We start from the raw sequence: 19,649 nt of genomic DNA, 5'->3' as shown, positions 1-19,649 counted from the left end.
TGTGTATGTGACCAATAACATCTGCTAACCATGTGTATGTAACCAATAACATCTGGTAACCATGTGTATGTGACCAATAACATCTGGTAACCATGTGTATGTAACCAATAACATCTGCTAACCATGTGTATGTGACCAATAACATCTGCTAACCATGTGTATGTGAGACCAATAACATCTGCTAACCATGTGTATGTGACCAATAACATCTGCTAACCATGTGTATGTAACCAATAACATCTGGTAACCATGTGTATGTGACCAATAACATCTGGTAACCATGTGTATGTGACCAATAACATTTTATTTTGATTTGGACTAAGACCTAACAGCCATCTCTTCCTCTTCCTGGACCAATACCTAATAGCCATATCTTCCTCTTCCTGGACCAATACCTAACAGCCATCTCTTCCTCTTCCTGGACCAAGACCTGACAGCCATCTGTTCCTCTTCCTGGACCAAGACCTAACAGCCATCTCTTCCTCTTCCTGGACCAAGACCTAACAGCCATCTCTTCCTCTTCCTGGGCGAAGACCTGATGTTTAATCAGATCTCAAACCTCTCGTCTGTCAGGAAAGCGGTTCTGTTCCTGATTCTGTTGTTGAAGAGTCTGTAGAGACAAAAAAAAAACATTATTATTTTAATGTTATTATTATCCTCTAATAGTTGCCCCCAGCAACATACACACCCATATGATCTCACACAGACATGCTCTGCTCACTGTCACACACACCCTTACCGTATGGTGTGTATTGAAGTGTTGGTAGAGACCAGTTGGAGTATTCTGTCAGTCAGAGCATCAGTGATGTCATTGTGGCTCAGGCTACAACACACAGAGAGAGAGAGAGAGAGAGAGAGAGAGAGAGAGCGGACATTTATCATGTAGTGATAGACACACACACAGAGAGAGAGAGAGAGAGAGAGAGAGAGAGAGAAGAGAGAAAGAGAGAAAGAGGGACAGAGCAAGAGAGCGAGAGAGAGACACACAGAGAGAGGGAGAGCCAGGGAGAGAGAGATCGGACATTTATCATGTAGTGATAGACACACAGTCTTGTACAAATAACCTTGTGGGTACATACAATTCAGACCCTAACCCGTACCTTAATTAAAAACCTAAACCTAACCCTAGATCCTAAACCTAACCATAGATCCAAATCCTCTACCTAATTTTAACCCTAATACTAATTCTAACCTTAATCCTAAACCCCCTAGAAATAGCATTTGACCTTGTGGGGACCAACAAAATGTCCCCAGTTGGTCCCCAAAAGTATAGTTAAACACGTACACACACACACACACACACACACACACACACACACACACACACACACACACACACACACACAGTGAAAGCCACTCACTCGAGGACTTGTACTTTATGCAGGTGTGTGATCAGGGGCTGTAGCTGGTCGTCTGTGAGTTGACAGTGGCTGAGGTCCAGTTTTGACAGACCCTCTGAGTGTTCCAGAACCAGGGCCAGAGATCCACAGGCCTTCAGGTCCAGCCTGGTCTCACTGAGGTCCAGCTCCCCATCCAGGGCTCTGCATAGGGACTCTGCGTGCCTCAGCAGGCCCTCTTCAATCCCCTCACACACAAGGTCCAGCAGCTGAAGTAGCAGAGCTTTGCTGGGACTGAGAGGACAAGAAGGAGAGTCAACATTATGACACAGTAGGTTTAACTCCTACTGATAAATTAGTTGGTCAAATGTTTGCCTTTGTGTGTCTAACCTCAGCTTGACAATATGCAGGATGGGAAGCAGCTCCCTCAGTGCTCTGTCCTCCACCTCACAGTCTCTTAGGATGAGCTGGACCTGGTTCTGAACCAGCGGGGTGCCGTGTTGGTTCTGCTTCAGAACAGAGTTGATGGCCTTGCAATGGTCAGTGGTCAGACACAGAGCCTTCTCCTGGTCCTGAACTGACATGTCCACAGAGGCGGAGCAGGAGAAGTCCAGCCTGAAGTGCAGAGACCTGAGCAGCCATACTGCTGTTGGTAGTGATGATGGTCCCCCCTGCTGGAACTGAGAGGCAGCACAGCACTGGAGGAAACTCAGCAGTAACCTCCTGTCAACACTACAGAGAGAGAGAGAGAGACTTATTTACACAACACCACACATTAAAGCACTGATAAAGACAATACAACTCTGTTAGTCGGGTCAACTCCCAGGCGAATGCCTTCAATTCCACCCCTAGCTGAGGTAAACCTCTATACGGAAGTTTGGAGAGCTGGCGTGCCCAAAGTAAGATTCCTGTTTCTCAGACTCAGAAGCTAGGATATGCATACAATTGGTGGATTTGGATAAAAAAACACTCTACAGTTTCCAAAACTGTTAAAATAATGTCTGTCAGAACTGATATGGCAGGCGAAAATCTGAAGAAAATCCGACCAGAAAAAATTAACATTAAATTACAGGCTTTTATTTTGTAAAGCTTTAGAAATCTCCTATGTCCGTCCACCAATTGATATAGCTTTCACTAATTGTCAACTGTCATTATTCAAGGTTTTGAGGCAATTATTTTGAAAAATGAATAGGAATTTTGACTTACAGTGTGATGACTGTAAGGGTCACATCAGTGGTTTTGTGCGCAATGGAGGAGACGCGCTAATTTGGCGTTCATATTGAACACAGTCCTTTTGTCACGACTTCCACCGAAGAACCTCTCCTTGTTCGGGACGGCGCCCGAAGTCACCGGCTTACTAGCCATCTCTGCTCCATTTTTCTATTATCCATTTGTTTTGTCTTTTTCCCTGCACACCTGGTTTACATTCCCAATCACACTGATCCAACATCTTGGTGCCATATCCGCTGCGCCTCGACCAACGCAACCGGCGTTACCTCCTGGATCCAGTTCCAGTGGCATGCATCTCTCCCTTCCCAGGGAGTATGATGGGACGGCAGACCGGTGCCAGGGGTTCATATTACAACTGGACCTGTACCTGGCCACCATTCACCCAGCTCCCTCGGGAAGTACTCGTCTCATGTCTCTCGGGGAGAGCTCTGGAGTGTGGGGAGTCGCGGCGTTGGACCACTTCGAAGAGCGGCTTCGACCTGAGACGGAGCCCTGGAATTCCAGACCTTAGCTGCCGGAGCAGGATGGAACGACAGGGCCCTTATCGACCATTACCGATGCAGCCTGCGCGAGGACGTCAGACGAGAGTTGGCCTGCAGGGATGCCACCATCACCTTTGACCAACTGGTGACCAACTGGTGGATCTGTCCATCCGGTTGGATAACCTGCTGGACACCCACGGACGTCCAGAGAGGGCTCTGTTGGTTCCATCTTTCCAACACCACCGCTTCGGTGGAACTGGGAGGGGCTGCGCGTAGGGAGGCTGGAGGAGCTGGAGGAGGGGCCTTCACGTGCACCATCTGTGGCCGCAGAGGTGCCGGGTTGGTCCCTTTGGGAGTCGAGGCAGCAGGCAGGGCACTTTGGCGTCACCCCAGGTGAGTCTGCACCACTCTCATCCAGAGTCCTCTGTTAACCAACTGTTTGTACCTGTTTGATTTCCTGATGTTTTTTGCCGCATTAGGCGCTCGTCAATTCAGGCACGGCTGGGAATTTTATCAGCACTCGCCCTTATTATTGTTATTCCTGTGGTTAGACCTGTCCCAGTACACGCTCTGGATAGTCGATCATTGGAGTCCGGGCAGATCAGGGAAGCTACTAGCTACTATCTCCCTGGCCTAGGTGACGCAGGGAAGGCACGAGGAGAGAATCAGTCTCTTTCTCATTGACTCTCCTGTGTTTCCTGTGGTACTGGGCAATCCCTGGATAGCTCGTCATGACCCCATCATTTCATGGCAACAGAGGGCTTCACAGGGTGGTCGCGAGAGTGATCGGGGAGGTGTGTAGTGGTTTCCGTTGGTGCTACCACAGTGGAAAGTCCAGATCAGATCTCCACTGTGCGCATTCCCCCCGAATATGCCGATTTGGCTCTCGCATTCTGTAAAGAGATGGCGACTCAATTACCACTCCATCGACGGGGCGATTGTGCGATAGATCTCCTGGTAGACGCTGCTCTTCCCAGGAGTCCCATGTATCCTATGTCGCAAGCGGAGAGAACAAGTATTTGATACACTGACGATTTTGCAGGTTTTCCTACTTACAAAGCGTGTGATTTTTAAGTAATTAATTTTCATTTTATTGCATGACATAAGTATTTGATACATCAGAAAAGCAGAACTTAATATTTGGTACAGAAACCTTTGTTTGCAATTACAGATATCATATGTTTCCTGTAGTTCTTGACCAGGTTTGCACACATTATACCAGGGATTTTGGCCCACTCCTCCATACAGACCTTCCCCAGATCCTTCAGGTTTCGGGGCTGTCGCTGGGCAATATGGACTTTCAGCTCCCTCCAAAGATTTTCTATTGGGTTCAGGTCTGGCGACTGGCTAGGCCACTCCAGGAACTTGAAATGCTTCTTACGGAGCCACTCCTTAGTTGCCCTGGCTGTGTGTTTCAGGTCGTTGTCATGCTGGAAGACCCAGCCACGACCCATCTTCAATGCTCTTACTGAGGGAAGGAGGTTGCTGGCCAAGATCTCGCAATACATGGCCCCATCCATCCTCCCCACAATACGGTGCAGTCGTCCTGTCCCCTTTGCAGAAAAGCATCCCCAAAGAATGATGTTTCCACCTCCATGCTTCACGGTTGAGATGGTGTTCTTGGGATTCTACTCATCCTTCTTCTTCCTCCACACACGGCGAGTGGAGTTTAGACCAAAAAGCTCTATTCTTGTCTCATCAGACCACATGACCTTCTCCCATTCCTCCTCTGGATCATCCAGATGGTCATTGGCAAACTTCAGACGGGCCTGGACATGCACTGGCTTGAGCAAGGTGACCTTGCGTGCGCTGCAGGATTTCAACCGATGACGGCGTAGTGTGTTACTAATGGTTTTCTTTGAGAACGTGGTCCCAGCTCTCTTCAGGTCATTGACCAGGTCCTGCCGTGTAGTTCTGGGCTGATCCCTCACCCTCATCCCTCACTCATTATCATTGATACCCCACGAGGTGAGATCTTGCATGGAGCCCAAGACCGAGGGTGATTGACCGTCATCTTGAACTTCTTCAATTTTCTAATAATTGCGCCAACAGTTGTTGCCTTCTCACCAAGCTGCTTGCCTACTGTCCTGTAGCCCATCCCAGCCTTGTGCAGGTCTATAATTTTATCCCTGATGTCCTTACACAGCTCTCTGGTCTTGGCCATTGAGGAGAAGTTGGAGTCTGTTTGATTGAGTGTGTGGACAGGTGTCTTTTATGCAGGTAACGAGTTCAAACAGGTTCAGTTAATACAGGTAATGAGTGGAGAACAGGAGGGTTTCTTAAAGATAAACTAACAGGTCTGTGAGAGCTGGAATTCTTACTAGTTGGTGATCAAATACTTATGAATACTTATCAATACTTATGTCATGCAATAAAATGCAAATTCATTATTTAAAAATCATACAATGTGATTTTCTGGATTTTTGTTTTAGATTCCGTCTCTCACAGTTGAAGTGTACTTATGATAAAGATTACAGACCTCTACATGCTTTGTAAGTAGGAAAATCTATAAAATCGGCAGTGTATCAACTACTTGTTCTCTCCACTGTACATATTCTTTCGAGATTAGAAAGTTTGTCAGATCTGTTACAACCTGTAATTGTAAAAATATGTATGTATCTGAATCCCTGCGTCTGGTATATTTGGTCCCCCACTTCACCCTTCTCCTCCAGTTTATGGATGGAGGTCTGCGTCCGTGCATTGATTATCGAGGTCTCAAAATCACTGTGAGATACAGTTACAGTTACCATGGCGATTGAGTCAATGCACGGGGCGCACTTTTTCACTAAACTGGATCTCAGGAGCGTGTACAACCTGGTGCGTATCCAGGAGGGAGACGAGTGGAAGACGGCATTTAGTACCACCTCAGGGCATTATGGGTACCTCGTCATGCCGTATGGGTTGATGACTGCTCCATCAGTCTTCAAATCCTTTGTAGACGAGACAGGGACCTGCACGGGCAGGGTGTAGTGGTGTATATCAATGACATTCTAATATACTCCGCTACACGTGCCGAGCATGTGTCCTTGGTGTGCAGGGTACTTGGACGACCATTGGAGCATGACCTGTCTGTCAAGGCTGAGAAATGCCTGTTCTTTCAGCAAGCAGTCTACTTCCTAAGGGACCGCATTTCAACCGTGCGTAATTAGCCGACTCCCAACACGGTAAAGGAGGTGCATCGATGTTTAGTGTTTGCCAATTACTACTGGAGATTTATCCAGGATTTTGGCCAGGTGGCTGCTCCCATTACCTCACTACCGAAGGGGGGTCATGTACGGCTGCAGTGTTCGGTTGAGGCGGACAGAGCTTTTGGGCAACTACGGGCTCTGTTTACCTCGGCTTCCATGCTGGCCCATCCGGATCCCTCTTTGGAGTTCATAGTGGAGATCAACGCGTCTGAGCCTGGGATAGGAGGAGTGCTCTCTCAGCAGTCGGGCATGCCATCGAAGCTCTGCCCCTGTGCTTTCTTCTCGAAGAAGCTCAGCCCGGCGGAGCGAAACTATGATGTGGGGGACCCGGAGTTGTGTGCTGTAGTTAAAGCTTTGAAGGCATGGAGACATTGGCTTGAGGGGGCTAAACACCCTTTCCTCATCTGGACTGACCACCGCAACCTGGAGTACATCCGGGCAGCGAGGAGACTGAATCCTCATCAGGCAAGGTGGGCCATGTTCTTTACCCTGTCCTACAGACCAGGTTCCCAGAATGTTAAGGCAGACGCACTGTCCCGACTGTATGACGCAGAGGAGCGGTCCATAAATCAGACTCCCATACTCCAGGCTTCCTGCTTGGTTGTGCCGGTCATCTGGGAGCTGGACGTGGACATTGAGCAGGCATTGCGTACAGAGCCCGCTCCCCCCCAGTGTCCCGTCGGGCGTCTGTACGTTCCGTCTGCTGTCCGGGACCAGTTGATCTGGGCCCACAAGTCACCCATCTCTGGTCATCCGGGGATCGGTCGGATGGTGCGCTGTCTAACTGGGAAGTACTGGTGGCCCACCTTGGCAAAGGATGTGAGGGTTTTTGTTTCCTGCTGCTTGGCAGTGTAAGGCTCCTACACTTCGCCCAGTGTAAGGCTCCTAGACACCTGCCCAGAGGTAAGCTACATCCCTTACCCATTCCACAACAGCCTTGGTCACATCTGTGGATTTTTTGACGGATCTTCCTCCCTCACAGGGAACCACCATGATCCTGGTCGTTGTGGATCGTTTCTCTAAGTCCTGTCATCTCCTCCCTCTGCCCGGGATACCTACGGCTCTACAGACTGTGGAGGCCCTGTTTACAAACGTCTTCCGGCACTACGGGTGCCTGAGGATATAACGTCTGATCGAGGTCCCCAGTTCACTTCGAGAGTCTGGAGGGCGTTCATGGAACGTCTGGGGGTCTCGATTAGTCTCACCTCAGGTTTTCACCCTGAGAGTAATGGGCAGGTGGAAAGAGTGAACCAGGATGTGGGCAGGTTCATGCGGTCCTATTGCCAGGACCGGTCAGGGGGAGTGGGTGGCGTTTGTGCCCTGGGCAGAGATGGCGCAGAACTCGCTCCGCCACTCCTCCACTAACCTCTCCCCCTTTCAATGTGTATTGGGGTACCAGCCGGTTCTGGCACCGTGGCATCAGAGTCAGACCGAGGCTCCCGAGGTGGACGATTGGTTCAGACGAGCAGAGGAGACAGGGGAAGCCGCCCATGGTCACGTCACCGCAGTGAGGCCCCGGTGGTCACACCGTGGGACCGGGTCTGGCTCTTGACCCGAAATCTGCCCCTCCGCCTGCCCTGCCGGAAGCTGGGTCCGCGGTTTGTGGGGCCATTTAAAGTCCTTAGGAGTGTGAACGTGGTTTGTTATAGGTTACATCTTCCCCCCGATTACTGTATTAACCCCTCGTTCCATGTGTCTCTCCTCAGGCCGGTGGTGGCTGGCCCGCTCCAGGAGTTTGAGGTGTGGGAGGTTCCTCCACCCCATCTGGACATCCATGGGGCTCCGGCGTACTCTGTCCGTTCTATCCTGGATTCGAGGCGTCGGGTGAGGGCCTTTAGTACCTCGTGGAGTGGGAGGGGTCCAGAGGAGAGGTGCTGGGTGCTGGTGGCAGATGTGTTGGACCCTGAACTTCTACGGGAGATCCATCGCCTCGCCCTCCGGGTTATCCCCGAGGCCGGTGTGAGCGTGCCGCTGGAGTCACGCGTCAAGGGCCACCAAAGTCAACTCCTCTCCTTGTTCAGGCAGCGTTCGGCGTCAACGTCATCGGCTTTCGCCGCTCCATTTTTTTATTATCCATTTGTTTTGTCTTTTTCCCTGCACACCTGGTTTACATTCCCAATCACACTGTATTTATTCCTCTGTTTTATGTCATTGTGTGTGATTGCTTTATGTAGTGCTTGTTGCACGTTCATTCTGGTGCACGTCAGGTTTTTGTGCCCATATTTTGATTTATATTAAACTGCTAATTGCTGCTAACTGACTTCACTGCCACCAGTTAGAGCATCCGCTACACCTTTCCGTATGAAATATGATAATTTATTTACATTTTAGACAACCTGAGGGTGATATAGACACGTTGTTTGACTTGTTTCAACGAAGTTTGCTGGTAGCTTTTAGAACTTCTTTGTCTGCATTTTTCAACGAGAGAAACCGGTTGATTACTGAGTTAAGCGCGCCAGCTAAACAGACTTCTTTTGGATATAAAGAAGGACTTTATCGAACAAAAGGACCATTTGTGATGTTTCTGGGAATCGTATGATTGCAACCAGCTGAAGATCTTCAAAGGTAAGTGATACATTTTATCGCTATTTCTGACTTTCGTGATGGCTCTGCTTGGATTGAAAATGAATGTATTGCTTTTGTGTGTCGTCAGAATCTTCGCTGTAAAGCCTATTTGAAATCTGACACAGCGGCTGGATTAACAAGAAGTGTATATTTTAAATGATGTAAGACACATGTCATGAAGGTTTAATATTATGAAGTTAGGGTTTTTTGAATTTCGCACTCCGCAATTTACAGGATGTTGTCAAATCGAGATCGGGAAATCGGGATTCTAGCCGTAGGGGATTGCAGGGGATCCCTAAGAGGTTTTAAGGTTAGTACATTACACTAAGGTTAGGTTTAGAGGTGAAATTAGAGGTTAAATCAATCAGGAAGTGGAAAGCCTCATAGTTATATCCATTCTAGCAGGGTCAAAGAGTGCCAACTAAACCTGAGTTGAGAGACTCTGTCCAGAAGAGGCAGGATGCTCTCTATCTCCCCCGGTGGTATGGAGGTCCACAGCAGGTTGACTTTGACTTGGTGGCTGTGCTGCAGGGTAAAACACAGAGCGGTACAGTCCACTCTGTCCAGCTCTCTGCTGTTCAGGTTGATCCAATGGTCTGAAGAACTCAACAAACTGGACACACATTCACTGGCTCTGTCATAGATCTGTCTGATGGTGGACTTTACAAAGCTGGAACTGGACCTGAACAAACATGGAGAAAGGATTGTTGTGGTTATGTCAAGGCTTTATAAAGGATAACTCACATAATAACAACTGGCTGGATAGAACATTAATAATTAAAGACTATAAATAATGAAAAAAGGTCTCCCACCTCTTGAATAAAACCCTAATGATATTACAGAGGAAAACTCAGAACAACATGTCACTGGATAGAAATAGTTATTTTATTATTTCTAGAAAGTCTGAACAGAGAAAGAAGTTCAACCACCTCTTGAGAGTAACCCTTCCCAGAAAGGGGAGAAGATCTGAGATGTTCTTCTCTAGAAGCCTGTTCTTCCTGAGGTCCACAGTGATGTTGTGGGTTGAATGCTGCAGCAGAGAGAGAAGCACTTCCCAGTCCATCCTGCAGGAGGTCAGGTCTCCACCAACCTTCTCTAGGAACCACTGAGTCAACTCCTTGTCCTGAGCTTCATAGACAACTACAGTCAGCTGCTGCAAAGTTTCTGAGTTTAGTCTAGGAGGTTGGAACATACAGGCTGTCAGAAATATGAAGAAAAACACATGAATGAAGTTACTATTTCTACTTTAAAAAAAATATCAACTTCAGACTGACCTAAGAGAGAGAGGTCCCTGGTGACACAGCAGTGCAATGAGAGAGTGACCCTGGATCCAGAGGTCAGTCAGGTCCAGACACTGAACCCTCCAGAGTCTCAGAAGGGACACCACATTACTCAGAGCCCTGGATAACACTCTCTCTGGTGTCTGGCTGCTCTTTAGGACCAAGGAGAGTTCTGGGACAGTCAGTGGAGTAGCACCTCTCTCTATCCTCATAACCAGTCTGGACAGTTTCACTGCCACACCCACATTCAGCCTGGAATGAAAAGACAAAACGCAAGTCACTTGAAACAGACAAACCAGACATTTAGGAAAAAGTGTGATCCAAAAGTTTTGGGACAGTGACACATTAGTTGTTGTTTTGACTCTGTACTTTGAATGAGGTTAAAGTGAAACGTGAATAATGATGAGTGAGAAAGTTTTTAAAAAGTTAGAGGCACCAATATCATAGCATGCTAACCTCTCACCATTACAATAACATGGAGGGGTTAGTATTTTATATCATACCCCCAAGACATGCTAACCTCTCACCATTACAATAACAGGGAGGTGTTAGCATTTTATATCATACCCCCCAAGACATGCTAACCTCTCACCATTACAATAACAGGGAGAGTTTAGCATTTAATATACCATTTAATATACCAAGACATGCTAACCAATCACCATAGCATTTGCATTTCTTTGGAGGTTATGATATTTATGTCTCTGTAATTTTCTCACTCATCATTATTCAGGACTATCTGTAACCATGGTAGCATCTACATTAATGTAGAAGTGTTCAGAAACATAATCTATTCTTATTTACAATAGAAGTGACTCCAAAATGAGACAATACATTATTTACCATTCATTTCTGTTGGGCACAAAATAAACTGAAACCAAAACAAACAGCAAATGTATCCAACCGGTTTGTAGATTCAAAGATCAAATACTAAATGTTTGATTACTTTAATACACATAGCCAAATACTTTTGATTCACTAAAACGGGTGGACTAAACAGTTCACCTGACACACCCATCTGTTTCGCCTCCCAGGAAAGTTCCAGACGGTTCCGTTACCGAGTTCCTACCGAAAGTATCCAAGAGTCTGCCGATTCATCTCTTCTTCCCGAGCTGATGCAACTAGGCAGGGCCAGCCGAACGGCGATACATACATACGAAGAGTCAGAGAACTTACTCACAACCCTTTTCATGCTGTGGGGGAACCAGTCGAAATCTCTCCAGATACTCATCGACTCTGGGGCCGATGAGAGTTTTATGGACGCTACCCTGGTGTCTGAGCTGAACATCCCCACTCAACCCCTCTCCATTCCCATGGATGTTAGAGCCCTTGGTGGGCACTCTATAGGCCGGGTCACTCATAATACTCATCAACCTACGGGAACCACAACGATACAATCCAATTCCTGCTAATTAAGTCTCCTCAGGTTCCCGTGGTAATATATTGGCTCCATCGACACAATCAAATAAAATTTCAAAAATCAAATGTATTTATAAAGCCCTTCTTACATCAGCTGATATCTCAAAGTGCTGTACAGAAACCCAGCCTAAAACCCCAAACAGCAAGCAATGCAGGTGTAGAAGCACGGTGGCTAGGAAAAACTCCCTAGAAAGGCCAAACCCTAGGAAGAAACCTAGAGAGGAACCAGCCTATGAGGGTTGGCCAGTCCTCTTCTGGCTGTGTCGGGTGGAGATTATAACAGAACATGGCAAGATGTTCAAATGTTCATAAATGACCAGCATGGTCAAATAATAATAATAATCACAGTAGTTGTTGAGGGTGCAGCCAGTCAGCACTTCAGGAGTAACTGTCAGTTGGCTTTTAATAGGCGATCATTACGAGTATCTCTACCGCTCCTGCTGTCTCTAGAGAGTTGAAAACAGCAGGTCTGGGACAGGTAGCATGTCCTGTAAACAGGTCAGGGTTCCATAGCCACAGACAGTTTAAACTGGAGCAGCAGCACGGCCAGGTAAGGAGTCATCATGCCAGGTAGTCCTGAGGCATGGTCTTAGGGCTCAGGTCCTCCAAGAGAGAAAGAAAAAAAGAGAGAGAAAGAGAGACAGAATTAGAGAGAGCATACTTAAATTCACACAGGACACTGGATAAGACAGGAGAAGTACTCCAGATATAACAAACTGACCCTAGCCCCCCGACACAAACTACTGCAGCATAAATATTGGAGGTTGAGACAGGAGGGGTCAGGAGACACTGTGGCCCCATCCGATGATACCTCCGGACAGGGCCAAACAGGAAGAATATAACCCCACCCAGTTTTCCAAAGCACAGCACTAGAGGGATATCTTCAACCACCAACTTACCATCCTGAGGCAAGGCCGAGAATAGCCCACAAAGATCTCAGCCACGGCACAACCCAAGGGGAGGGACGCCAACCCAGACAGGAAGATCACGTCATTGACTCAACCCACTCAAGTGACGCACCCCTCCTAGGGACGGCATGAAAGAGCACCAGTAAGCCAGTGACTCAGCCCCTGTAATAGGGTTAGAGGCAGAGAATCCCAGTGGAGAGAGGGTATCCGGCCAGGCAGAGTCGGCAAGTTGCTCCAGAGCCTTTCCGTTCACCTTCACACTCCTGGGCCAGACTACACTCAATCATATGACTCACTGAAGAGATGAGTCTTCAGTAAAGACAAAGGTTGAGACCGAGTTTGCGTCTCTCACATGGGTAGGCAGACCATTCCATAAAAATGGAGCTCTATAGGAGAAAGCCCTGCCTCCAGCTGTTTGCTTAGAAATTATAGGGACAATTTGGAGGCCTGCGTCTTGTGACCGTAGTGTACGTGTAGGTATGTACGGCAGGACCAAATTGGAAAGATAGGTAGGAGCAAGCCCATGTAATGCTTTATAGGTTAGCAGTAAAACCTTGAAATCAGCCTTTGCCTTAACAGGAAGCCAGTGTAGGGAGGCTAGCACTGGAGAAATATGATCAAATATTTTGGTTCTAGTCAGGATTCTAGCAGCCGTATTTAGCACTAACTGAAGTTTATTTAGTGCTTTATCCGGGTAGCCGAAAAGTAGAGCATTGCAGTAGTCTAACCTAGAAGTAACAAAAGCATGGATGAATTTTTCTGCATCATTTTTGGACAGAAAGTTTCTGATTTTTGCAATGTTACATAGATGGAAAAAAGCTGTCCTTGAAACAGTCTTGATATGTTCGTCAAAAGAGAGATCAGGGTCCAGAGTAACGCCGAGGTCCTTCACAGTTTTATTTGAGACGACTGCACAACCATCAAGTTTAATTGTCAGATTCAACAGAAGTTCTCTTTGTTTCTTGGGAACTAGAACAAGCATCTCTGTTTTGTCCAAGTTTAAAAGTAGAACGTTTGCAGCCATCCACTTCCTTATGTCTGAAACATAGACTTCTAGCGAGGGCAATTTTGGGGCTTCACCATGTTTCATTGAAATGTACAGCTGTGTGTCATCCGCATAGCAGTGAAAGTTAACATTATGTTTTCGAATGACATCCCCAAGAGTTAAAATATATAGTGAAAACAATAGTGGTCCTAAAACGGAACCTTGATGAACCCCCGAAATGTACAGTTGATTTGTCAGAGGACAAACCATTCACAGAGACAAACTGATATCTTTCCGACAGATAAGATCTAAACCAGGCCAGAACTTGTCCGTGTAGACCAATCTGCGTTTCCAATCTCTCCAAAAGAATGTGGTGATCGATGGTATCAAAAGCAGCACTAAGGTCTAGGAGCACGACGACAGATACAGAGCAGATGCAGAGCCTCGGTCTGATGCCATTAAAAGGTAATTTGCCACCTCCAGTGCAGTCTCAGTGCTATGATGGGGTCTAAAACCAGACTGAAGCATTTCATATACATTGTTTGTCTTCAGGAAGGCAGTGAGTTGCTGCGCAACAGCCTTTTCTAACATTAATGAGAGGAATGGAAGATTCGATATAGGCCGATAGTTTTTTATATTTTCTGGGTCAAGGTTTTTTTTTTTTTCAAGAGAGGCTCTATTACTGCCACTTTTAGTGAGTTTGGTACACATCCGGTGGATAGAGAGCCGTTTATTATGTTCAACATAGGAGGGCCAAGCACAGGAAGCAGCTCTTTCAATAGTTTAGTTGGAATAGGGTCCAGTATGCAGCTTGAAGGTTTAGAGGCCATGATAATTTTCATCATTGTGTCAAGAGATATAGTACTAAAACACTTAAGTGTCTCTCTTGATCCTAGGTCCTGGCAGAGTTGTGCAGACTCAGGACAACTGAGCTTTGGAGGAATACGTAGAGTTAAAGAGGAGTCCGTAATTTGCTTTCTATTAATCATGATCTTTTCCTCAAAGAAGTTCATGAATTTATCACTGCTGAAGTGAAAGCCATCCTCACTCTCTTGGAGAACGCTGCTTTGTGACGGTAGCAAAAATACATTGAGCAACAGTGAGGGCTCTTCGATACTGCACGATGCTGTCTTTCCAAGCTAGTCGGAAGACTTCCAGTTTGATGTGGCGCCATTTCTGTTCAAATTTTCTGGAAGCTTGCTTCAGAGCTCGGGTATTTTCTGTATACCAGGGAGCTAGTTTATTATGACAAATGTTTTTAGGAGTGCAACTGCATCTAGGGTATTGCGCAAGGTTAAATTGAGTTCCTCAGTTAGGTGGTTAACTGATTTTTGTCCTCTGACGTCCTTGGGTAGGCAGAGGGAGTCTGGAAGGGCATCAAGCAATCTTTGTGTTGTCTGAGAGTTTATGACACGACTTTTGATGCTCCTTGGTTGGGGTCTGAGCAGATTATTTGTTGCTATTGCAAACATAATAAAATGGTAGTCCGATAGTCCAGGATTATGAGGAAAAACATTAAGATCCACAGCATTTATTCCATGGGACAAAACTAGGTCCAGAGTATGACTGTGACAATGAGTAGGTCCAGAGACATGTTGGACAAAACCCACTGAGTCGATGATGGAAAGCCTTTTGGAGTGGGTCTGTGGACTTTTCCATGTGAATATTAAAATCACCAACAATTAGAATATTTTCTGCTATGACTACAAGGTCCGATAGGAATTCATGGAACTCAGTGAGGAACGCTGTATATGGCCCAGGAGGCCTGTAAACAGAGGCTACAAAAAGTGATTGCGTAGATTTCATGACTAGTAGCTCAAAAGACGAAAACGTCATTGTTTTTGTTGTAAATTGAAATTTGCTATCGTAAATGTTAGCAACACCTCCGACATTGCGGGATGCACGGGGGATATGATAACTAGTGTAACCAGGAGGTGAGGCCTCATTTAACACAGTAAATTCATCAGGCTTAAGCCATGTTTCAGTCAGGCCAATCACATCAAGATTATGATCACAATCTCTTTCAATAATGGCAGGAATGGAGGAATGGAGGAGGTGTTTATCCTAGTGAGATTGCTAAGGCGAACAGCGCCATGTTTAGTTTTGCCCAACCAAGTCGAGGCACAGACACGGTCTCAATGGGGATAGCTGAGCTGACTACACTGACTGTGCTAGTGGCAGACTCCACTAAGCTGGCTGGCTGGCTAACAGCCTGCTGCCTGGCCTGCCCCCTATTTCATTGTGGAGCTAGAGGAGTTAGAGCCCTGTCTATATTCGTAGAAAAGGGCACCCCTCCTAGGATGGAGTCCGTCACTCCTCAGCAGGTCAGGCTTGGTCCTGTTTGTGGGTGAGTCCCAGAAAGAGGGCCAATTATCTACAAATTCTATATTTTGTGAGGGGCAGAAAACAGTTTTCAACCAGCAATTGAGTTGTGAGACTGCTGTAAAGCTCATCACTCCCCCTAACTGGGAAGGGGCCAGAGACAATTACTCGATGCCGACACATTTTTCTAGCTGATTTACACGCTGAAGCTATGTTGTGCTTGGTGACCTCTGACTGTTTCATTCTAACATCGTTGGTGACGGCGTGGATAACAATATCTCTATACTCTCTACACTCGCCAGTTTTAGCTTTAGCCAGCACCATCTTCAGATTAGCCTTAATGTCGGTAGCCCTGCCCCCTGGTAAACAGTGTATGATCGCTGGATGATTTGTTTTAAGTCTAATACTGCGGGTAATGGAGTCGTCAATGACTAGGGTTTTCAATTTGTCAGAGCTAATGGTGGGAAGCTTCGGCGTCTCAGACCCCGTAACGAGAGGAGTAGAGACAAGAGAAGGCTCGGCCTCAGACTACGACTCGCTGCTTAAATGGGGAAAACCGGTTGAAAGTTTGTCGGCTGAATGAACGACACCTGTTGAGCATTCCTACAGCATATCCCTCTAGAAGACATGAGAAAGTTGTCCGGCTGCGGGGACCGTGCAGGGGGATTTATTCTGACATTAATATCTGTACTTACTGGTGGCACAGACGCTGTTTCATCCTTTCCTACACTGAAATTACCCTTGCCTAACGATTGCGTCTGATTCCATCCTCGCCGTAAGGTGATCGTTCTCCTGTATATTATGAGTACAGTGACTGCAATTAGAAGGCATCATGTTAATGTTACTACTTAGCTTCGGCTGTTGGAGGTCCTTACGAACCATGTCCAGATAAAGCGTCCGGAGTGAAAAAGTTGAATGAAAAAAAGTTGAATGAGGGAAAAACAAAAAATAAACGGTAATTAAAAAGTAAAAACCGTAAAGTTGTCAGGTAGCAAAGTAAGGTTGGCAACAAAACGCACAGCAACACAATCCCCTCATTGACTGGTTTGCTGGTGCCAGCATGAGCTGGAGCCCATTCTGCTCATTGCCTGAAGTCAGCGCTCCCTTCACCGGGATGTCTTCCTGGGGCCACAAAAGTTGCCCCGGACCTCTCCGCATTTCCTGCAGAGTACCAGCACCTACTGGGGGTGTTCATTAAGACCGGGCCACTTTGCTTCTGCGGCACCGACCCCATGACTGTGGGACCTTCTCCCAGGCACCACTCTGACACGGGGATGACTGTACTCACTGTATGGTCAAGAGACCAAGGCTATGGAGACCTATATTGAGGACTCCTTAGCTGCCGGGTTCATCCGTCCCACTGCGTCCCCCGCCGGCGCAGGGTTCTTCTTTGTGGAGTAGAAGGACAAAACCCTGCGCCCGTGCATCAACTCACAGGGTCTCAACGACATCACGGCGAATGACCTCCACCCGCTACCACTCATCTCCTCGGCCTTCTAGCCTCTCTAAGGGGCCGCCGTGTTCTCCAAGCTGGATCTATGGAACGCCTACCACCTAGTGCAGATACGGGAAGGGGACGAGTGGAAGACAGCCTTCAACACGGCCAGTAGTGTTGATGCTCCAGCTGTGTTCCAGGCCCTGGTTAATAATGTTCTCAATGAAATGTTAAACTGGTTCGTCTTTGTCCACCTCAACGACATCCTCGTCTTCTCCCGCTCTGCCCAAAAACACGTCCGACAGGTCCTCCAACGCTTCCTGGAGAACTTTTTGTGAAAGAGCTCCAACATCCCCTTCCTGGGCTACGTCATCACTGCAGGGAGTGTACAGATGGATCCCGGGAAGGTGAGAGTGGTGGTGGCTTGGCCCCAGCCTACATCCAGAGTGCAGCTGCAAAATTTTCTGGGGCGCCAACTTCTATCGCCGCTTTATCCGGGGTTAGAGCACCCTGACTTCCCCCCTGTCTGTACTCACCCAAGGTTCCGTTCACATGGTCCCCAGCTGCGGACCGGCCGTTCCGGGACCTCAACCACCGTTTCACCACTGCTTACTTCATGGTTCATCCTGACCCGTCCCGCCAGTTTGTGGTGGAGTCCGATGCTTCGAATGTCGGACTGGGGGTGGTCCTGGAACTCAAGTTACATCCTTGCACCTTCTTCTCCCATCACCTCAACGCCACGGAGATGAATTACGATGTGGGGAATGGTGAGCTTCTCTCAGTGAAGATGGTATTGGAGGAGTGGAGGCACTGGCTGGAGAGGGTGGCACATCCGTTAACCTCCTGAAGCTAGGGGGCACTATTTTTATGTTTGGAAAAATATTCCTTTTTCTGTGGCTTCCCTAAGGTGTCAACAGTCTTTAGACATAGTTTCAGGCTTTTATTTTGAAAAATTAGAGTGAAGGATCACATTGCGTAAGTGGAGAGGTGGGGGCACTCAGAGTGAGTTGGTGCGCAATTGAGTAAACCGGCCATTGTTCCTCCCGCTGTTATGGAAAAAGCTACACACTCGGTTGATATATTATCGAATGATTATAAAAAAACTTTGACATGTTTCTGTGGACATTATGAAGACTATTTGGAATTTCCGTCTGCGTTGTCGCGACTGCTCTTTCCTGTTGATTTCTGAACATAACGCGACAAACAAACGTCGGTATTTTGGGTATAAAAATTATCTTTATGGAACAAAAGGAACATTTGCTGTGTAACTGGGAGTCTTGTGAGTGAAAACATCCGTAGATCATCAAAGGTAAACGGTTAATTTGATTGCTATTCTGATTTTCGTGACCAAGCTTCGTGATGCTAAGTGTACATAATGCTATGCTAAGCTATCGATAAACTTACACAAACGCTTGGATTTCTTTCGCTGTAAAGCATAATTTCAAAATCTGAGACAACAGGGTGATTAACAAAAGGCAAAGATGTGTTTCAAAATATTGCACTTGTTTCATGAATATTAATATTTTCTAGTAATATTATTTGACTGTTGCGCTATGCTATTCAGTGGTTGCAGACGGAAATTATCCCGCTACAGGGATTGGTAGCGTCAAGAAGTTAATTGTGTGGACAGACCCCGCGGCTACACCCCCGGACGTCGAGACCATCCTTCACACCTCTTGCTTGGCGAAGGCACTCAGTTTGGAAGCAGATCCGGGAAGCGCAGCATTCCCAGCCGAACACCGGAGGGCCCCAGATAATCGGATGTTTGTTCTGACGATGTCTGCTCCTCCGTCCTGGAGTGGGCTCACTCCTCCAGGATTGCCTACCGCCCGGGCTCCCACCGGACACTGGCCTTTGTGTAATAATGCTTTTGGTGGCTTACAATGGTTCCTGACGTCTCTGCGTTCTTCGCCACCTGCACGATTTGTGTGCAGAACAAGCTCATCGGCAGAGGTACTGAGACAGACAGGACTGTTGCAGAGGTACTGAGACAGACAGGACTGTTGTAGAGGTACTGAGACAGACAGAACTGATGTAGAGGTACTGAGACAGACAGGACTGTTGTAGATGTACTGAGACAGGACTGTTGCAGAGGTACTGAGACAGACAGGACTGTTGCAGAGGTACTGAGACAGACAGGACTGTTGTAGAGGTACTGAGACAGACAGGACTGTTGTAGAGGTACTGAGACAGACAGGACTGTTGTAGAGGTACTGAGACAGACAGGACTGTTGTAGAGGTACTGAGACAGACAGGACTGTTGTAGAGGTATTGAGACAGACAGGACTGTTGTAGAGGTACTGAGACAGACAGGACTGTTACAGAGGTACTGAGACAGGACTGTAGTAGAGATACTGAGACAGACAGGACTGTTGTATAGGTACTAAGACAGACAGGACTGTTAAGGAGGTACTGAGACAGACAAGACTGTTGCAGAGGTACTGAGACAGACAGGACTGTTACAGAGGTACTGGGACAGACAGGACTGTTGTAGAGGT

General features: G+C 47.1%; 1 protein-coding gene across 1 annotated transcript in view; it reads right to left on the bottom strand.

The window, feature by feature from the left end:
- Positions 1–305: 305 nt before the first annotated feature.
- The window catches only part of LOC139395351 (protein NLRC5-like), a 32,919-nt gene continuing 13,575 nt past the window's right edge, over positions 306–19,649 (bottom strand). Inside the window, exons 7-14 of the mRNA XM_071142919.1 lie at positions 10,077–10,334; positions 9,732–9,977; positions 9,230–9,484; positions 1,728–2,069; positions 1,362–1,631; positions 740–823; positions 501–610; positions 306–325 (exon numbers count right to left, since the gene is read on the bottom strand). Coding sequence (XP_070999020.1) covers positions 547–610; positions 740–823; positions 1,362–1,631; positions 1,728–2,069; positions 9,230–9,484; positions 9,732–9,977; positions 10,077–10,334 — 1,519 coding nt within the window. The 3' untranslated portion in view covers positions 306–325; positions 501–546. The remainder of the gene's footprint in view (positions 326–500; positions 611–739; positions 824–1,361; positions 1,632–1,727; positions 2,070–9,229; positions 9,485–9,731; positions 9,978–10,076; positions 10,335–19,649) is intronic.

The sequence above is a fragment of the Oncorhynchus clarkii genome, unplaced genomic scaffold (genome assembly GCF_045791955.1).
Source record: "Oncorhynchus clarkii lewisi isolate Uvic-CL-2024 unplaced genomic scaffold, UVic_Ocla_1.0 unplaced_contig_1467_pilon_pilon, whole genome shotgun sequence".
Lineage (NCBI taxonomy): Eukaryota > Metazoa > Chordata > Actinopteri > Salmoniformes > Salmonidae > Oncorhynchus > Oncorhynchus clarkii.
This window is presented reverse-complemented; position numbering and strand designations above follow the sequence as displayed.